Raw genomic sequence first — 21366 nt, 5'->3', positions numbered from 1 at the left:
TATGGCATCAGGTTGAAAATGCCACAGCAGAACTGTTTGTTGTCATTTGTTCTGCAAGTAGACCAAGTTTCAAATTAATCACACAGAGTGATTGGATTATGTGTGTTTAGGTTTGAGGTTGGCGGAGGTCACACCCACAACCAAAGCCATTTGCCTGTGGTGGCCATATTTCTCAGAAAATGTGAAAAATGTGTGTATTTCAAGGGTACCAATAGAAAAAAGCCAAGTTATGCAAATTGTAGAAAATGAAGGCATAAATGAATACAGGGAATCATATGAGATGTGAACTATACAGTTTTATATGTGAAGTCTACCAAGCTTCTTATAAATCAAACCAAACACATAAGCTATGTGTTAAACCTTTTTTAATGGCTTTTAAAGGTGCACTCCAGCAATTTTACACATAAAGTCGTGTCATGGAATGTACTACTAAACCTATGAAAACAGTTGCGTTATACCTTTTTTTTTGACTCTGGATGGGCTCTTATAAAGTCTGAGATGGATACTACTGGGGTGCATTTTGGGAAATGTAGGATCCAGGAGCTTGACTCATAGTAAGGAATAAAAGTCAAGGTATCTTGGCCTCTGTTACTTCAGTTTTGACCATTCTTTTTTTAATCAGTCTCTCACAAGTCCCCGGCTCTATGTATGTGCAAAACTAAATTGCTGCAGTGGCCTTTTAAGGGCCTTTGAGGTCTTTTTGGCCCCTTAACTGAAGCGCCCCATCACGAGCGGTAATTTTATTTGGTTCGACTACTGCTGAAAATTTCAGCAAAGTGCAAGTGTAAATGATTGATGCAACAGTTACACCGCTTAAAACGCAAACCTCTGAATGCTGCAATATTACATATGTAGAACATGCACCATGTATGTAAACAGTTCAACATCATATCACTGGATAAGCGGAAGCAGAACATTAAAAATGCAGGTAGGATCTCTCCTGGTTTTCCCCTGGAAAGTCACTCAAAGAGGGTGACGCTGTTCTGTGTGTTCGCAGCGGGAGAGGTGGCCGGTAAAAACGGCATTCGAGCGGCTGTGGACATTCTGCCCCATCACAGAGCAGCCAGCGGAGAACAACACGCTGCCTCTAGGAACGTGTGAGCGTATGCAAATGTTCCAAAACTGTCATGTGCGGGCTCAGGAGGGAGAAAAAGACAAAGGATCCTTAAGAGGTCCTCTCCCCGCTTTTTCTTTCTTTCTTTCTTTTTTCTTTTTTTTATCAGCTGCAGGCTAATGTTTTCCTGTGCGTGTTGCGAAAAGAAAGACATGACTTAAAATCGCATTGAAATCACATCACGGGTGAAACTTTTGCTATAAATCGCCCCCCTCGGTGCTCGGTGTGAATAAGTGTTGGGCGAGACGTGTACATCTCCTGTACATGGGACGTGGACTCAACCGGCCGCTGTTCCCCGCAGCAGGGTCGTGTTTTGCCAGCCGACGAGATATCAGTCCCCGGTTTACATCGTGTTATTCGCGAGGAAAGACGTGCAAACTGGCCTGGAGGGGTCTCTGTGTTGATCAGCTAGTGTGTCTCTGAGTTGTTTTTTCTTTGTTGTTTTTTTTTTTTTGGCGGGGGGGGGGCAGACACCTCCCTCCCTCTCTGTGTGTAACGCGTGAATAATAGGCTCCGCCGCCGGCTCCTATAAACCCGCTGCTGACGCCACGGCCGGCCAGAGGTACCTGGTCCGTCCACCGCGGCGCGCTCCGGGGCAACAGCATGTTAGTAGAGGCCGGCGACGGCTGCCGCGGCGAGCTGTGCTGAGCGCCTGTGCCTTTAAAGACTTGGAAGTGCGCCTCCATCAGAGCCCGCGGTCAACTTCCCACAACTCCGACGCGCTCGGCGAGTAGAGTAGAGCTACCTTGGCCAGAAAAAGGCACTGGCTCACCTTCCCAGCTAGACCCATGGAATAACAACTATGGAATACCACTGGATACTGCTGTCTGTCTTTTTACACTTGACCTTCCACCCAGGTAAGGCTGAGCTCTTGCCCCCTTGATGCGCCGCTTTACGCAGCCAACTTGTTGCCGTTCACTTTTGAACAACGGGAGGCTCGGCTGTATTTCACTGCCACGGGCATTCGGCTCCCTCCAGCCCAGTAAGACAACGATAATCCCCGTCGGGCTGAACCGAAACGCCTTTCATGATGCATTTCTCCCCACTTTTCTTTGTTCTGGGACGTGGTGCAGTCAGATCCGAGGGCTGCTGATAAGAGCAGCCCGAGGTCCCCTGAAACCTAATGAGGAAAGTGGATGCGTTCGGCTGAAGATCCGGATGCCACTTAAATAATTGATGTTTTATTCAGAGAACAGGGCGCAATTAACGGGGTGGGGGGGTCAAAGTGGAATTAAAGTAGGATGCTGAATAATGTACGGGAGTGCGACGCGCAGAGACCTTCTGGTCGTGAGGGCGACAGGTTCACGCAGTTTTCCTCCTCTTTGAGCCGCACCTAACCGTTATAATGGAAATAAATGGGCAGCTCCTCATTCCTCGGAAGCATGCAAACGAGCCGCTGTTATACCCAGGAACTTTTAGCTCGCCCACGTAATTTCTCACTTCTCGGCTAAATCTCGCCACACGTGTGACTTCCGAGCATTTCTCTTCTCCACACAGCCCGGGTCGGTTTGTTGTGCACTGGTCTGGGGAAATATTTTTGAAAACACATTGCGACTAATGGCTTGGCTTCATCTTCAGAGTCCCGTTGCGGAGGTCAAGTTCTTTAAGCACATACCTATATTTGTATCCTGCCTTTTTGGACACATGGGCCCCACTTCATCTCAGTCTGTTACTTTTTATTGCAGGGTTCGGTTTTAAAGATTCATTTACATATTCTGTTCATATGCCAGTCCATAAGTCAAAGTCCTTTTTTTTTTTGCTTGCCAGAAAACAGAGATGGGGATTTTCCCCCCGGAGATATCTCGCAGATTTATGGAAAGCGGTTTGCTCAAGTCCAGGTGCGTCTGCGGAGCCACCTGACGGACTCTATTCTCTGACATCTTGATAATGTAGAGTAGGACGTGCCCGCGGGAGGCCGTTGATGATCATGCCATGTTGATATCGTCGGGGAATTTGAATGACTGCCACATCTCAAGGCACTGTGCAAAGCTTACCTGTCGTGCGACGCACTAAGGCACGCCATGAAGTTTGCCTGAGGCCACACACCTCATTAACTTTTACCATGTTTTTTGTTATGTTTTCCTTGATGATTTCATAAATATACAAGCACATTAAAGAATCCTTTAAACAATACCTGACCCGGAGAAGGTGTCGAACCTCTTTTTATCTCTCCCCTGCCATGTTGATAGCCAAACCTTAAATTCCACAGAGCATCTGCTAACACAAAGGCTAAATAGGAGCCATCTCTGTATAATGATACACTGCTGTTTGCTGTTCTGTGTGTCTACGAATTGAGGGGTTTCAGATAAATGTAATTTCCCTTCACGGCAGATCTAGTATCTCGTCAGTGAAGTGAAGGCTCTGGGAGTGGGAACAATTTAGGCTACTTCATACATGAAATGTATTTGTTTTTTTTATCGTAACAAAGGAAGGATGGAAGGAGCATCTTTGTCAGCCTGTTTCACACTCCCAATAGAGAAAGTGGGGGTTGAGTACCCCCTCCTCGGTGATGTTCTCTCAGGGGACACAAAAACATTACTCATGTACTTCCCCACACCTGTTTTCAGTTGGTGCAGCAGATTGACCCGCTTCAGAAATTATCCACATGAGAGTAATCATCATGCCCAGCTCATGTTATAAACACATCTACCATGACTGGAGTAATGCAGAAGAAGCTTTCATGTTTACTTGAATGTAACATCCTTTGGTTTCCTTGGCCTTGAGATGACAGAGATCCGCTCAGATGTCTGGAGGTTGAGGGTTCAGTCCCTAACGTCACACCAAGCATCTTTACCTGCATTATAGTGGTTAGAATTTAAATTAAACAGATTATTTTTTCCATCCAATGTACAGGTATAATCAATTTTATCGTTATAGTTGGAGTTGCAGATGAAATAAAAATTATTAAAGAGTTTAAGAATTTTTGTGTCTCTCAAATGATCCTTAAAATCATATCTAAGGCTTTTACAAACATTGCTGATGTAAAGAAACCTTTAACACCGTGGATACCAACCTGGGGGTAAGGACCCTGGAAAGGGTCCCTAGATAAATCTAAGGGGTCACAGGGTTCTTAAAGTTCTATTTGTTGCTTTTTACTCACAGCAAATACAGCATATTTATACCAGTTTAAATTGAATTAAACTGAACAATCTGAGAATGAAAAATAACTCTGAGGCTATAACTTGTGTTGATGGGTCATAAGTAGACTTGTCTTTGCCTCAAGGGGTCACAAGTATAACAATAAATGTTTTGAACCACTGCTTTAAAGGCAGCAGTTTGTGAAAATACCTGTCATTCAATTTGAGAGTTAAAGCTGTTACAAAACCAGTGTTTTGAAGTTTGGCAGCAGGGCTCTCCTGCTGTTTACATGGGGAGCAGGGATTATACCCTTAAGGTCTTCTAATGCACATGAATCTTGTGGGGTTGCAAGTGTCTTGACTTCACAGTGGTGTGGAAATCTTACAAAACCCTTTTGTCTGATACAGCATGCCTCAAATAAACCTCTAAAATATCTCTTCAAAAATCTCAAACTTTAAAAGATCATAGTCCGTCAAGTCTTTTAATCTCATTTCAGTATGTCAAAGCACTCATCCTCTTATTGATTGTAAATATCAGCAAGGTTGCCATGATCATGGGTTATCTTGAGTAAAAATGGGACTACTATAACATTCTGTAACATATAAATAACACAACTTGGCCTATCATGATTTTCACATTTACTGTGCAGTTGAATATCCTCTTTATCCCGTCATAGGCAATGCCAAGCCCATTATCACCCCAACTGAGCAGGACCACCTCGTCATTGATCTCCACAAACCATTCGAACTGCATTGCAAGGGTGAGAAGGAGATGCAGTGGCTGCGAGAGGAAAGGCCGAATGCGAAGCTGCGGGGAGAGAAAAAGATCGAAGGGATGTCTACACTGCACATCCCTAAGGCTCAGCCTGGTCACATGGGCCGCTACATCTGCCTGGAGAAGAGCTCTGGGGAGAAAGCCTCCGTCTACATCTATGTCAGAGGTAGCCGGATTTATCTGTCTATGTGGGAATGAATTGTGGTGATTTGAGACTGTGTGGAGAGAGACAAGAAAGAGGACTGAAATCTAGAGCAGGTGGAAACAGACTGCAGGGTAGAGCAGAAGAAATCTTTTGGCACCTCTCGCTGCGGTGACAGGGAGCAGTATGTGTGGGTGTGTTTGCATAACAAGGTGCATGTAACTTTGCGCTGGACAGGTACAGTAGAGACTGTAGCTATTTCTCGAGTGCAAGACTGAGTTTTGCCGAATTTTGTCCTCTACATGACTCCATTCTCTTGGCCCACTGCCATCACTGCAGGCTTTTATCATGATCATTCCCTCCACAATCCACACTTCTATCTTCGAGTAACTACTTTTTAGATGAGAGGCTGAGATATAGCATTAATAAAAACTATTTAGTCCGCTGATGAACCCGTGCAGGACATAATCCTAAAAGTAATATTTGATTAATCTGATTTACTATTCAAACTGTTACTGCTTTTCACTTCCGCAGGCTCAGAACTGGGGGCAGCAAGCACTCCTTGAGCAGCATTTCTGTCAGATATACAACAAAAGAGCAATTGGTGTATCTGTTTACAGCGCAGCCAAACAAACTCATATGGTTTTAAACAAACCCACATAGTTGTGATCCACTACCAAAAAATACTAGACCTCAATGTTGACTTGTGTTGTTGATTTGTTTTTGTGACAAACACAATACGTTCTCCGTGACCTCTCCACTGTAGAATCACCCCATTTTTTGCTAGTTGAACACTTTTAATGTAATCCAGCAGCGTTGGTGTTTGTGGGCACTTATACGGTGTAAAGAGGGTGAACAGTTAACATTGAGGCTGCAATCAGTTTTCAAAGTGTGCATAAAACAGTTTTTACTCTTGGCTGAGGGGGAAAAGTTGGTGTAGAGATTAAAACACACTGAGTGAGAAAATCATGCCGTACATAAAGCATGTACCTTGCTCGTCCACTGTAGCTTCTGCTCCACTGAGGAGACAAAAAATAGCACCAGACGAAAACATCAGATCTCTGTGGACCGATGAGGAGAATAGAGTTTCCTCAAGTTAATACATGAAACAAACATAAATGCCACATTTCCATCATGTTTCCACATGGTGTTCCAACGTTTAAGTTTTGATTGACACTTTAATTACGCCATCTTGTTGCAACCTCTTCTTCTGAAATGGTTAATTGGCATCAGAGTGGAGAATTAGTGGCACCAACTGACTATCTCAGGTATGTTAATTGCCGAGAACATGGTGTCTGAGAACACGATGAGAATGGAGCTGGTTCATTGGTGCACTGTTTGCGCCTGCGTATTGCTATGTTTCCTCTTTTCCACATGTAAAGATGGCGAACAGCTGGCAGCTCAAGACCAAACATGGACAAGCTAACGCTAGCTAGATGCCAGGCTTCTCATATCAGACAATAGGATTAGGTTTAGGGCTAGCGACAACTCACTATCAAAATGAACAATATATAATGTTTTAAAACCAAAGATTCACAATATTCTCAGTAGTTAACTAGGTAACACTTTTCTTTCTCTTTTCCGTTATTTTTAAAAATCCCGCCATTCAGAGCAATTGGAATTCATCCTGGGAATGGCGGACTCCACCAATAAAAATGAAAAACTACTATATAGAGATTTAATTATTGCATGTAAATGCACTGAATAGCTATTCCTGAAAAGAGTATTGACCAGAAATGGCATCAAAAATGGGGTTTGACTATATGAAATCCTAAGGATTAAAACTTTGAAAGGACATAAAAGAGCTACAGTAGCAAAGTTTCCACCCAAATTATAAACAAAAAAACGACAAAGAAAATGCAAAGTAATATGCGTTTCCGTCCACTAAAGAAACACTTGCTTGCACTAATTCTCCAGTTGAGTACCAATAAATCATTTCAGAAGAAGAGGACCAAGCACCAAGACGACAAACTTCAAATGAACTAAAACAGCGAAGAAAATGCAATTGATACGGCATTTCTGTTTGTTTCATGTAACCATTTGGGGAAGGTTACAGTCTCCTCATTGTTTCACACAGATCTGATGCTTTCATCTGCCCCAAGTTTTCGTCTCTGCAAGAGTCAGTGGACGTTTAAGTCACATGCTTCATGTACATTGTGATTTATTCGATAAGTTTGTTTCCATTGCACTCGTGGATTTTGCTTCCAACTTTTCCACCTCAAAAGAAAATTTCTTTGCAATATTGTGACTTTTGTTTTCTAATCTGCATGCAGGTTTTTTATGCACAAATTGAAAATGTGCTGAATGGAAACGCTCTTACTGTTAAAGACATTGTGCCCAAAAATACATTCTCATCATTATCCATTTCTCCATCCACAAATGATGAATCAGATCAAACCAACCAATCACGTGGCCCATCACACTCAGCGATTATTTGGCAAGAAGTTAAATTAACACTTCCCAAACAGAATTAGTTGGAAAAAATAGTGTACGTTATACAGTGTAGCATTGTTACATAATGGGTGTGACAAACTAAAACTTTAACAACTGAGTGTGCAGCCCTGCTTACACCTCTGGCACCACCTTCCATTTTTTGGCAGATCCTGGCAATCCCTTCAGAAAATCAATGGTGTTCAACATTCTCACTCGTGTGGGAGACACTGTTTCAATCCCTTGCCTGGCAACTGATCCAAGTCTGGACAACCTGCGCCTGGAAACATGTTCCGGTAGAGCTCTGGCCTCTGGTCTCCAATATACAGCGAGCCTGGAGCAAGGCATCATCATCCACAACACTGAAAAAGCCTTTGAAGGTTGCTATGTGTGCACAGGAAAACTCATGGAAAGGCACATCACATCACACAACTACAATCTGACAGTGAGGCCAGGTAAGGTGGTGCAAATGCATGTATGCATTGTTGTAATTGCAGCAAAAGCTCCCTGACATACCACAAATTCAATCTTTTTTTTTTTTTTTTCTTCTTCTTTCAGTCCCCGTTGCTCCTCCTGTGATACAGATGCAGGCCCCAAAAAGAGTGATTCTTACCCGGGATGATAGTCTCTCCCTCACCTGCAACACCACCAACGTCAATGGAGAAATCAAGCTGTGGTGGGTGACCCCACCTGGCTCGGTGAGACCCTTTTTTTTGCTGTTTCCTGTTGCTATAGATTTTTGTTGGTTGTTTTTGTTTATTGAGTTGTATGAAAATACTACAGTTTGAGTATTGAATATTGTCTTGTAAAATCTACTAGAGCTTTGATTACTTAAAGGAAATATTTGACTGAAGCATTAGGAAGAGTCAGCCACTAATTGTCAGCTGTCCTGGGGGTTTTACAGTGTTATTTTTCTAGTTCATAACGCCTAATACTAACTATCTGCCAACTATTTATTGTCTGGAAACTTTTTAAAGCTGTCACAAGTGATGGTATTCAAAAACTGGGGTCAAAGTTCATGCTGTCTAAGCTTCAGGATCTTGGCTGTGTGTGCACTGTGTGGACTACCATGTGCATATGCACGTGAGAGCAACCGTGCTTGCATGCAAGCAGATGTGCGTCTGTGTCAGTATTTGTGTGCTTGGCAAGGATAGACATGCAGACGGGGTTAATCTCTAGAGATCTCTGGGCGTTGACAGGGTGCCGTCTGGTATCCACAGCAACCAACAAAGGTTGACGGTGCTTCACGTATCCTGACGGAGCACTTCACTCACGTGCGCAGCTCCACATTGCACATCAAAGCAGTCAGGCCACAAGATGCCGGGAGGTACCGATGTGAAGCTGAGAATGAAAAAGGGGTTAGCACGCAGTCAGTGTGGCTCGATGTTTATGGTGAGTACATGAAAGGATTTGCTTTTAGTTAAAGCTGTAGTTGGAAACTTAATTTTGAGGTTGTAAAAAATTAATGAAATGTGGTACATTTCAACTGAACAATGTTATCTGTCAATCATTCATAGCTGGCAGTGAAGGCATATAATTCTTGTGTTGAATTTCTTGATATTTTCTTTGTCTCCTGAGAAAAACACTGAGTACAGCTTCAAGTTTCCTAATTTTCACAAAAACTGACTGTCAAGAGAATAGTTCAACATTTTAAAATACATGCATATTTGCTTTCTTGCCAAGATTTAGATGCGAAGATTGATACCCCTCTTAAATCTGTACCATAAATGTTGAACTACTGCCAGCAGCTGGTTAGCTTCGTTTACAGACTGACTCTGTATGACGGTAACAATAATCCACTAAAGCTCTAAAGTTTATATATCATTTGTTCTATCTGTAAAAAAAAAAAGCAAGTGTAAAAATGCAATTGCAACAAACTGCTGTTTTAGACTGTGCTAGACTGTTTCCTGGCCAGCCAGATTAACTTCCTGCATGTTGCCTGACATTTGGTAATGATGACACATAACCACGTAAAACAGAGAGCTGTTGTTTTTATGCATCGGTTTTTGTGTGAGATATAACTGGTCAGAGCCAGGCTAGCTGTTTCACCTGCTTCCAGTCTTTATGCGAAGACTAGCTAACCGACTACTTGCAGTACAGACGTGAGAGTCTCACGTACAGACGTGATAGGAGAGTGGTATCGATCTTTTCCTCTGACTCCCTACCAGAAAGTGAATAAGGATATTCCCAAAATGTCAGACTTTTGCTTTAAATGTACATACATGGATTGATTCTGTGTATTATCTTCTTTTGTCTCTTTGTCTGTGAGGTCCTCAAGTGCATGTTTGGTTACATTGTGATTTACCTGTAAGTCTGTAGACCGGCAGAACTGACCCTGATAAATGTGAACTTAATTTTCCCTCTGCAAATCCTTTAACAATATCCCATTTCTCTATTTTTAAGACAAAGGATTCATCAACTTAACACCCATAAACAACAGAACCATCCAAGTCCGCTCAGGTGAGAGTTTGACCCTAGATGTTGACATGGAGGCTTATCCAAAACCACACACCTTCTCCTGGAGCTTCATGGGCTACGAGCTGCGGAACACAACCGACCATGTCATCACCACGCACAGCCATGAATATAGGTTAGACAACACACAAACACACACTTGCTTTAAGTTCCTACTTTCCCCCAGTTTTACCACATAGATGGAAATGTTCTTTACCCCTCGTTTAATGGAATTTAACACCTTTGGTTTGGCTGCAAGCAACAGTTGCACTTCTCACAGCTCCCTGAGACATACAGCTGAAATGCTAAAACTGTCCTGGGGTTACAAGTGAAATGGGAACTGTGAGATTGTAAATGGCTTTCAGGGGAAAAGAAACCATGTAATATCTTCAGTATTACCTCTGTGCTGCAGATAGAATACTACATAATTTTAATCAAGGTTGCATGTTCAGCATAATACATTTTAGCTCGGGCGTCACGGTGTTTGTTCCAAACATTTCTTTTAATATGGGAACAGTTGGACATGGCCTTTAAGCCTCAGTTGGACACGACTCCGTTAAGCAAATGGTACATGGGGGAACACGGTTATTCAAACCCTTTTTACTATGTTCAAAATCAATAAATCAATTTCAATAACAGTAGCAAAAATTATGAAGAAATACTGGTTATAATATAAAATGCAAATGTCTAAGCATTTCAAATTCTTTCTCAGACAGCTTTTGCTGGCTGGAATCAGCTCTTCTCTGTTTATGCACAATTAAATTAAATTAAAGCATTAATAGGAATATTGTTACCATGGGTTTGTAAAAAATCAATAAATGCAATCATGGTAAAAATGTAATGTCTCCTGTCATTGTTTAGGTACAGCAGTGAGCTGAGGCTGGTTCGACTGAAAATGTCAGAAGGAGGAGTTTACACCTTTCGAGCCTCCAACAGTGATGCATCAGTAAATCAGACATTCACTATCTTTGTAATCAGTAAGTTGTGTCATAGATTTTGTTAAAGGTTGTTTGTTCCTTTGAGCCAAATAATGAATCATTACTTTGTTGGAAATGAGGGCTTGCTCTCCGCCTCACCTCACCCTGCAACATCCATACCTGACTAAGGTTCAATACAGCGGAATAAAATGTAAAATAAACTCTCTCCCGCTTATCCTTTATATCGCTCCTGACAAATTGTGACATTAACTTATGTTTGATAGGTAAACCTGAGATTGTATCTCATGAGGGCCCGGTGGATGGACAGGTACGCTGTGTGGCGGAGGGGTTCCCTGCCCCCCAGATCACCTGGTACTACTGTGAGCAGCCGTATATCAGGTGAGATTTTTAAAGGCCCTGAAAACCTATTTTCTCAATGAGCTTCTGATTATCAGTTATCAATACCTACATGAAAATAAAAATGTATGCCCAATTTAGAACCATTTTGGTTTCTTCTGATGAGAGATTTCTGCATTTATGTTTTTGTTTGTCTTTTTCTCACTGATTTAAAGTGGGCAGTGCTAAATTGGGAAATTTGATATCATACCTCCCTGCACCAATCAGAGTTTAGTGATGACAGTTGATGGGTTATTTGCTTATCCTGCCAGGGCACTGTCTTTCGATTGTGATCAAACCACCACCCTCACAGTTCACATGGATTTTTGAGCGTTAAACTTTTAATAAAAAAATAACTGAAGTTGATTATTTTCTAATTTTAACATAGATTGGTGTGAGAAGTACAGTAGATATGGTCCTACCAATCACTAATTTTATTCACAGTTATCAATTTCCATCAGTTGAATATTAAAAAAAGATTGACAAAATTATCCAAAACAGAGTATGTTGTTGCTGTTTAATTTTAGGGGTCAGAAACTGGCAGACTCAAATGACTAAACAAAAGAAAAACTGCCAAACCGAAATCAAAAGCAGCTTTGTGTTTTGTAATCTAACAAAAAAAATGTTCTACAGCAGACAATTATGTTTGCAAACGTGTCATGTTTGCAAAGAGTGCCAGAGTTTTGTGCCATGACTTTTGCAATGGCAGTGACACATGTATTTACAGTAGCACTCTATTAATGATCATTTAGGTTGCGGGAACTGTATTAATATGGGGACTTGTCTTGCAATTCTGTACATTTCTACGTGCTTTATCAGGCAGTTTCCCCTATGTTTGCACATAGCACCATCCATTTATTGTAGTTTAGCTCTTAAATTCAAACTTTCAAAAAAAAAAAAAAAAAAACTCACATGAAGTGCATCTCAAGGGTCTTAAAGGTCACACTAAAGACACATTGGATAGAGGAATGATGATGATGGTGAAATGTGGGATTGTGGGATTTGACGGGGCTGACTTGTAATTGGTTGACAGTGATAAGATGACCCCCATGTGACAGGGGATTGGAAAGAATTGATTTGTGATTGGTAGGGGCCCAGGATATCTGCCCGGATACTACTGGACATGGCTCATCTCGTGTCAAACATAAAGTGTGCTGAAGGAGGAGCACGTGGCTGCTGTAGCAACACCAATCCAAAGCAGCACAGGCAATGAATCATAAGTGATTATCCAAACTTTATCCAGTCATTTTTTAATCATAATCAAATCCACTTAATAGCCATTACATACAGGCACGCAAATGTATGTACAGAAACAGAGAGCAACGTGACCTGAGTTAGCATATGACCAGAGAGCACTGAGATAACAACTGCTCTTTATGGTGCAGTGCTGTGAAATATGCACCCCTGGGCTAATTTTACCTATTTCACCTTTGTTTCATGAGCACGGGAGGCATAACCAGCTATTATTATGACTTCTGGTGAAACTAACACCTGGCAAAAAACTTACAAATAAGGACATGTTTCTGTGGTTCTGCATATTGCATGATGTTATACATACAAGTGTTTTCGTGGTTTAGGAAAGCATTGTGTGTCTCAAGGGAGAGATTCCAGTGTCCGGACGAGAGCAAATTGATGAATAGTTTGTGATCCCGTCACCCTTTCGTCAACAATGTATAATCTTTTGCCTTCAGATGCTCTCAACAAGTGAATGCCACCCAAGAGGAGCACAATGTCATCACCGTCACACTGTTCAGCCCCACGTTTGGGAAGACCGAGGTGGAGAGTCGGGTGAACATCAGCAGGGGACGGTTCAATACTCTGGAATGTGTGGCTACAGTGGAGGGAGAGCAGGCCTACACACTCTTCTCTATCAGTGGTGAGTGAAGCTATCACACAGATGCATAGAAGGATGCAGTATTTAAAAAAGTCCACACACAAGTTGTCTAAATAGGGCCTATGTGTTGCTGAATTGATGTAATCCTCTGCATGTCCTCACCTTCAGGTTAGAATTAATTGCAACAGAGTCAATAGTATAAGAGAGGACACAGCATGTAGATCTCCTCTTTTCAGATTGCAAATCTTAGTCCCCCTGATTTTAGTTCCATTAAAACTTACTAGAGTAAATTCAGTGACGTTAAAAATTCGGTCACTTGCCTGTGACTCCCTGCTCTGTGGACGAAAAAACAAAGTTATATCAGCTCTGCCCCTCAGTAAACCCAATACAGGACTTACCGCTCAGCTCAAAATATTTACTAAAAGCTTGACTTTGGTGAGGATTAACCCATAAATGTGGTTTTACAACTGGAGGTTGGTCCTCAATAATCTGTTAGGTAAACATTAGCAAGGAGAGATACCTCAGACATGATTGGCCACGATAAGAGGTTGTCACTTACACAAAGGAATTAGCGTTAGTCTGTTGTTTACTTTATGACTCCAAATCCGCTCTGTTATAACGGCTTCCCCATCTGCTGTACAGTGTCTTCAAAGTCGTGTTGGTGCAGGAACTGAAAGTACACCAAAGTTTGTCCCTGCCTGAGCCTGGAGACCCAGGTTTATGCAGGAGACGGGGGGCTAACTGTGGCTACAGTGGGTATGTGGGCGAGCATTATGAGGGAGTAGAGTGTTTGCGGCCAGGCAGGACAGGCAGTTGGGAGCGTGTGCCCAGGATTTTTATGCTTCACAGAGTAACAGCAGACCAGGCGGAGGCGCCGAGAGCGTGGAGCACAGTAGGAGTCCTGGCGGTGCTGGGCGTTCTGTGGCAGTGGGTGGCTTGGAGGTGTCAGTGAGCTGTAGCAGAGAATACACAGAGCTTTAGAAACCACTGACAGGTTTACAGGGGATTAGTTCCTGCAGACTCTGCATTCTCAGATTTGAAGTGGAAAGAAAGCTTCTTATCTCTAAAGAGCTTATTACACCCCACTGTACAGAGGAGCAAAACAATAAGGCATCACAAACAGCCAGACACAAAGGAACAGAACACTGATTATATATAATTACTCAGCACCAAAGCTGTAAAAGCAACAGCAACATAGTAAAATACTATATAATCAAAAGGGATTTGAAGCAGTTAAATAAAAGATAATGGCAGAATTTTAAAACAAAGAAAAAAGCTGAGAACCCTACAGTATGTATACACACATAATTGGATTAGTTTTCTGTGTAAGTGTAAACATGGCAAAACAATGAAAGAGTCTCCGATTGACTCTCTGTATTAACTCTGTTCTTGTAACTAACAATATCATTTCCGTCTCCCTGCAGAGAGAACTGTTCCCCATGATCTGTTCACCCCTCTGCTAATTGGCTCTGTATCAGCAGCAGGCATCCTCTGTCTCGTCCTCATCATGTTGTTCTACAAGTACATACAGGTAAGATGGCTCGGCTCTTTTCCTGCAAGGCACACCCTCTCTCACCAAATATTGTTCTTTCTCTTTTCAAGAAAGAAAAAGAGTAGAGCATGTTGAAAGCCCATGAGTTGATTTCTAACAATATTTTTTTTTATGTTGTATCTTTATTGTCTGCATCTATGCCAGAAACCCAAATACCAGATTCAGTGGAAAGTTATCGAGGGCATCCATGGAAACAACTATGTGTACATTGACCCCACCCAGCTACCGTATGATCATCAGTGGGAGTTTCCTCGAAACAACTTGCGTTTTGGTGAGCGCCATGCCCCCCTTTATCATAATCATCTGTGGTGTGTGCCTTATCTAGGCCTCCATAATTCCATTAATCTGTAATTTCTGATACTGTTTACCTCCTGGTTGCCATTTCATAGGTGTATATCATCATAGGAGCAGAGTAGATGTAGAGACAAATGGGAATTTGTCTCAGTCATATTCTCAGTAATTAAGTCTAACAGTGCAGCCTACATGACATTATCACTGCCACCCTCAGGCAAATTCGTGATGTTTGACATACTAGTCTGTTTCCTGAGTATATGAACACAGCATTAAGGCACTGTGTTTCTGTGGTCAATACCAACTAACCAGTTGATGAAATGATGAAACCCCACTCCCTCACGGCAAACATAATATTGTTGACATATTCTGGGTGTTAACAAACCTATTTGAACAGGATCCTGCATGTCCTGGTGCCTACGTAAACAGTCCAGGGGCTAAAACTGGTGTTGTCCTAGGAATGCTGGCATGGGGCCAGTTTATGGGAGGGAAGGAGGATGTGGAATGACAGTTTTGTGTCTGTTTTCTTGCCTTCAGGGAAGACGCTGGGATCTGGAGCGTTTGGAAAAGTGGTGGAAGCCACTGCATATGGACTCTCCAAAGCAGATTCAGTCATGACAGTGGCTGTGAAAATGCTCAAATGTAAGCGCTGTCAACACACATGCAAATGAAGTGGGACAAACACAGCATAGCTATTTTTACTATGTGACAAATTTACATAGTAGCTGTGATCTCTTAAGAAGCTGTAATGAAAAAATAATTTGCCTGCAGGGGTTCAGAGACAGGAGGCTGCCGCATTATTTGGATACTTTTATTTGGTGGTTTGCACACTGCTTCCAAATCAACATACTAACAGGCAAATTTTATTTTAATTTGCCTCAGGGAACTGCCTATTTTTTTAATCCTGCAAACACCAACGCATGATATGTTTTTGTTTGTTTTTTTTCCTCAGCAAGCGCTCATGCCACAGAGAAAGAGGCACTGATGTCAGAGCTGAAAGTCCTGAGTTACTTGGGAAACCACATGAACATTGTCAACCTTCTGGGAGCCTGCACCGTTGGAGGTGCGGCAGCCATGTTGTACTGTAATCATGTTGTGATTCTTGCTGATTCTTGCTCTCAATTAAGTGCTTTCTTTCACCACATTACTCAGCATTTTACAAAAGCTATTTGTTATGTATACGGAGAGATGATTCTCATGAGGCAAGTTTCTTTGTCTGCAGGTCCTACTCTTGTGATAACAGAATACTGCTGCTTTGGAGACCTTCTTAATTTTCTACGCAGAAAGAGAGAATCATTCATCTGCTTTAAGATGGAGGAAGACTGCTACTACCGCAACATCGTGCCGCAGAGAGAGGCAGCTGGGTCAGGTTCTTCTTTGTGTATAAAGAGTGGTTTATTGTGTGTGGCAGAGAAAAGCGAGTACTAGTATTTACTATCCAGAACGTGCGTAGGAGGAAGGTATTTGGACAGCAGCGTGTCTATGTGTGGCTGTGCTCAGCTGAGACCAGACTGCTCCTTTCCTCTTCACAGAGACAGCTTGAACGGCTACATGACCATGAGGCCTTCTGTTGCTGGCAACCCTCCCTTCAGCTCGTCCTCTGAGAAGAGACGCTCACTACGCAAAGGCAAGCAAGCCAGCCATTCATCAAATTTCTCAGTCTTAAAAATATACAAAAAGGCAGTCGAAGTAAGGCTTATACAATGTCAGAAAAATAATCTCCACCCTGTTTGTGCTCTCAGGTGGCTCCTACGTTGAAGCAGATGCAGAGAGTGAGATGTTTGAGGAGGATGGTCTGTCTCTAGACACCGAAGACCTTCTCAGCTTCTCATACCAAGTGGCCAAAGGCATGGAGTTCTTAGCTTCCAAAAATGTGAGCATCTGCCTGATTTTGCAGATTTTTCAAAGCAACTATCATAAGTGATTTCTGGATAAAACTCTGATGTGAATTTCTACAAATGATATCTGACACCCTGTAAACGCAGAGCATGTATCAAGTTTACACAGCTACTAAACGGATATAAAAAGCATGTTGGAGCGTGCTGCTAAAAAATGTATTAGACGTGACGGCAAAGATATTGTGCCCAGTAAGCTCGTGTATCAGTGTCTGTGGTTGTGTGTTACAGATTCGAGTGTGGAAATTCAGTAGCAAACTGCATTAGAAAAAAGCACTTCGTTCACAACTAAGGTTAAATTTATTGATTGGTCATGTATTTAACATGTATCATCAGGTATTAAAGGTAGTGGTGCATTTGTTATCTAGTGTATCCACAGAGACCTGGCAGCCAGAAATATCCTCCTGACTCAAGGAAGAGTGGCAAAGATCTGTGATTTTGGCCTGGCCCGGGACATCACCACAGACTCCAACTACGTAGTCAAAGGAAACGTAAGTCAGTGCTAACTGTGTGACACTCGGGAAGTTGAGATGAGATGCAGGATACATCCAGTGGTGGCCATCATCCTTTGATCACACAACGCTAACTACAAATGTTTCCTAGTAATGATTTACACATTACTAAATGCTTGACTAGCTAAGACATTTCTTAAGTTTTAATTGTACACCTTGATGTAGTAAAGCCTTAGTCTGAAACTAGCTAGTAGTTACTTACATACAAACTTTGTATTGCACTTTCGAAAAGCTAGTGCAATCCAGTCCAGAGACGAGACTATTTTTACACCTGCAGCTATTGCATTGCAAAACCAAAGATCACATAGTGGACATTTAGTGCTCATGCACTGAATTTTTGCTTTGGGACTCGGGTCTTATGTTGTAACTCCAGACTTATCTGATCTACCTGTCTACAAGACAAACTTACTTTTGTGTAAGGCATAGTTTACGATGAACCTTATTTGTGTTTCTTCAAGAGCCAGTTCTGAGATGATTATGTGTTTTATGAGTACTGCTAAAATGTACATTTCCAATACCTCCTCTGACAGGTTGAGGCAGTAATTCACTTTTAACATATTTAGTTTTATCAGTATTTCTGCAGTCGCCTCACATGTACTGTATTGTCTCATCTGCTTGATTGCTAAAAATATAGTACTTAATTTAAAGAATGAGCTTTAAGACATAGCGTAATGCACAGTTACTGTGGCTCATGGCAGCTAATTATTTCTATATGAACAGTTAAAAACTTGGGATGGCAGGGACATCACTGGGGAAAGGTTTCAAATTTTGAATAACTTTCCATCTCACAGAGTGCTTTTCTTTCAGGCACGTTTGCCAGTGAAATGGATGTCTCCAGAAAGTATCTTTGAGTGCGTGTACACGTTTGAAAGTGATGTGTGGTCCTATGGCATCTTGCTTTGGGAAATCTTCTCACTAGGTATGTTCATCCATCCATTGTGTTTCAGTATTTTTCCAGCTATCTGTGTGTTTTCTGAAGTGCTTAATGTAACTGAATCTCTCCGCTGAACGTAGGAAGCAGTCCTTATCCTGGTATGCCTGTGGATGCCAAGTTCTACAAACTGATAAAAGAAGGATATAGAATGGATGCTCCAGAGTTTGCACCCAGTGAAATGTGAGTTGTTGTTGAAGTGAAACAATAGTCTGTGTAAAAGGTGTTGAAATGATATGGGAGTGTTCATAAAAAGATCATAGGGAAGATGGTGCGCTTGGATAGATGGAGGTGGTGAGACTATGAAAGAATGCAATGTGGGGGATTTGAAAAGCAGCCCGTTCTCCTCCTGTTTCATTTGGCTTTTCACAATCATAACTAAAACTGGGGACATTTTAAAACTCTTAGGTGGAATTGAGAATAGAAAACAATATGCACACAAAAAGGAAAGGGGATGTAGTAACTGGAAATAAATAAAAGTGTTTGTATGTTCGTATGCTGCCGTGCAGGTATGAGATTATGAGGTCCTGCTGGGATGCTGACCCCTTCAACAGACCCCCCTTCAGGAAGGTCGTGGAAAGAATTGAACATCAGCTTTCAGATGCCACTAAGCATGTAGGTTGCATCCATTTGATGTTGTTTACTTTCACTTTGCAAGGTTTAAAATAACATTCCTTGAAAATAATAACCCAAGAAGACTTCACAGGCCTTTCAGCAAGATAATGAGTTATCGAAACAGATGCAACTTCAGGGTCCTAAAGTGGTAAAACCTGGTGTGACGTGGTTCATGTGATACCTTTGACATAATTTTTGAGCGCCGACAAATAACAAAGACCGAAAATGTTTATACATATAGGACGTCATGAATCTTAGTATTGTCTTGTATACTAAATGCTAAACCAAGACCAATGGACACCTGGCTTATACCACTATCAAAACTTCTAAAAACCTTTGAATTCTTTGTCCTTTTATAGATTCGGATTTAAATTTACTGAGAGTAGATCATGTCTGAGGCAAACATGATATTTGTGTGACTGCTTCATAACTTATTTGTAGGAAAACAGCTTTTAAAGTCACCTCCCAAGTGTGCAGACATAATTCAGCTAAAGGTCGGGGGTCTCTCATAGCAGATGTGTTTGATCCCTCAGCTCATCTGATTTACTCATGCTACATACAAGGGCCTCCATTTTTCTCACAACTGTCTTACACTTCCTACACCGCAACGGCTTTGACAGTTCTTCAGGACATAAGTTTTAAAGGGATATGCTCATGTTTGTGTGGTAAATATGAAGCAAGATCCAGGAGACAGTTAACTTATCTTGACATAAACACTGTAAACAGGGAAACAGCTAACCTGGTTCAAAGGTTAATTAACACATTAAATCTCATTTGCTTAATCTGTATAAAAACCACAGTTAAAAAATGATAAGTAGTTATTTTATAGGGTATAATGTGCTTGACTATTTCTAAACGACAACTTCTTTTTCACTTAAATTATTGTATGGATTAAACAAACAAGATATAATGTATTAGAATGAACCTTAGACAAGGTGGTAGGACATTTTGTTTTTTGCTCCTCTGCTCAAGGGAGGGCAATCAGTCTGTTCACCGGTCAGTTTTCTTTTTTACTTTGTGTTTAGTGCTAACTAGCAAATTTCAGCATGCCAACATGCTTAACTAAAAAGGTGAAAATATTAAACATTATAGCAGGTAAACTTCAGCATGTTAGCATTGCCATTGTGACAACTCTAGCATGCCTATGTTAGCCTTTATCTCAAAGCACTGTCGTGCCTAAGTGCATCCTTACACAGCTGCTAGAATGTCTGTTGTCTTTTAGTCTTGTTTCACTTTGGACAAAGACAGGCTAGTGGTTTCCCCCTGCTTCCAGTCTTTATGCTAAGCTAAACTGTCTGTCTCCTGGCTCCAGCTTCATAGACAGTGGTTTCAAGCTCATTTTACTCTCAGTAAGAAAGTGAATAAGTGTTTTTCACAAAATGTGACACTGTCACACTTTGTCTACCATGATGTGATGACACATATCATTAAAACCAAAGTTAAAAGAGAGACAAATTGAGCAGATGAGATGAATACTGAAATGTCTGTGATGTTTGAAATTGCAGATGTGAAACAGTTAACAGTATCAGCCCTCACAAACTGTGTACCCTCTGTCTTCTTCTTTTTCCTTATCTTCAGATTTATCTGAACTTCAGCTTAAGGCTGCCTGTGACGCCCAGAGCCCGGGAGGAGCCCAGTTCTCAGAGCAGGGCATTTCAGCATCTCAACTCAGCAGGCACTGAGAGTGCTCCGACCCAGCCCCTTCTGGTCCAGCATGAGGTCTTCCTGGAGGGGACAACCCTCACAGCTCAACGGGTGTAAGGACCCACCCAACCTGTCTGGCTGCCTCATAAAGTGCCTGTAATGATCCACCAAAAACCACCCAACCACTACACCCACACACTGCCCCGGTACCAGCAGCATTTGTTGTCACATGTTGCAGATGGAATGGTAATTGCCATGTATTACAAGAAAGAACAACAAAGGACAACTGGCTTTCAACATTGCTACCACTTTTATTGCCTACTGATTATAGGGAGGACAGTTGGACTAATGCTCCCTGATCACAGCAAAGAACTGTTAACTGTTCACTGTAAAGGCACCGGGGAGGGTGGAGGGACATCAGCCGTTACTCTAAAGCTGTCTTTAATTCATCATTACACTGTTATCTGTTTTGTTATTTTCAGTTTTTTTCCTACACATTTCATAAAGGTTTTTTGTTGATTTTTTAGGCTCTCCATGTATTTTTTTTTTTTTTTTTTTTTTTTTTACATTTTGTGTTTTGTTATTCTTTGTTGTTTTTCTGTCATGAAAATTTATCTAGCATTTCTATTTTTGGTTGGCTGCTGCAGTTTTTGGAAGAAAAAAAAGCACTTGAGGCACTTGATATTCACACCATTCAATACACCATGTAATGTAGCTTTTGTTTTTTTCTTTTTACTCCTTTATTGTCAGTATTATTTCCAACTGTTCAGATCTATGTTTATAAGAA

General features: G+C 41.5%; 1 protein-coding gene across 2 annotated transcripts; it reads left to right on the top strand.

Moving 5' to 3' along the window:
* The first annotated feature begins 1787 nt into the window (after positions 1-1787).
* On the top strand, positions 1788-20987 carry kita (KIT proto-oncogene, receptor tyrosine kinase a). 2 transcript variants are annotated; one of them, XM_040128766.1, is made up of 21 exons: positions 1788-1971; positions 4869-5132; positions 7709-7993; positions 8097-8236; positions 8759-8930; positions 9942-10128; positions 10854-10969; positions 11194-11308; positions 12997-13181; positions 14564-14670; positions 14836-14962; positions 15520-15624; positions 15935-16045; positions 16205-16346; positions 16515-16609; positions 16725-16855; positions 17246-17368; positions 18197-18308; positions 18404-18503; positions 18830-18935; positions 20514-20987. In XM_040128766.1, exons 1-21 carry the CDS (start codon positions 1917-1919, stop codon positions 20694-20696), a joined length of 2961 nt encoding a protein of 986 aa, XP_039984700.1. In that variant the 5' UTR covers positions 1788-1916; the 3' UTR covers positions 20697-20987. The 2 variants fall into 2 exon arrangements, with proteins under 2 accessions (XP_039984700.1, XP_039984699.1); XM_040128765.1 differs by having other exon boundaries at positions 8738-8930.
* Positions 20988-21366: the final 379 nt, after the last annotated feature.

This window comes from Xiphias gladius, chromosome 6 (assembly GCF_016859285.1).
Source record: "Xiphias gladius isolate SHS-SW01 ecotype Sanya breed wild chromosome 6, ASM1685928v1, whole genome shotgun sequence".
In the NCBI taxonomy this organism is placed as follows: Eukaryota; Metazoa; Chordata; class Actinopteri; order Istiophoriformes; family Xiphiidae; genus Xiphias; species Xiphias gladius.
The sequence above is the reverse complement of the archived record's forward strand: the minus strand, read 5'-3'. Positions and strand labels throughout refer to the sequence as shown.

Bases quoted from the DNA above. Each gene is read 5' to 3' on its own strand.
- kita (XM_040128765.1), top strand. From the start codon at position 1,917: ATGGAATACCACTGGATACTGCTGTCTGTCTTTTTACACTTGACCTTC. The intron at 8,931-9,941 runs GTGAGTACATGA...TCTATTTTTAAG, and splicing joins AGTGTGGCTCGATGTTTATG to ACAAAGGATTCATCAACTTA. The intron at 11,309-12,996 runs GTGAGATTTTTA...TTTTGCCTTCAG, and splicing joins TGTGAGCAGCCGTATATCAG to ATGCTCTCAACAAGTGAATG.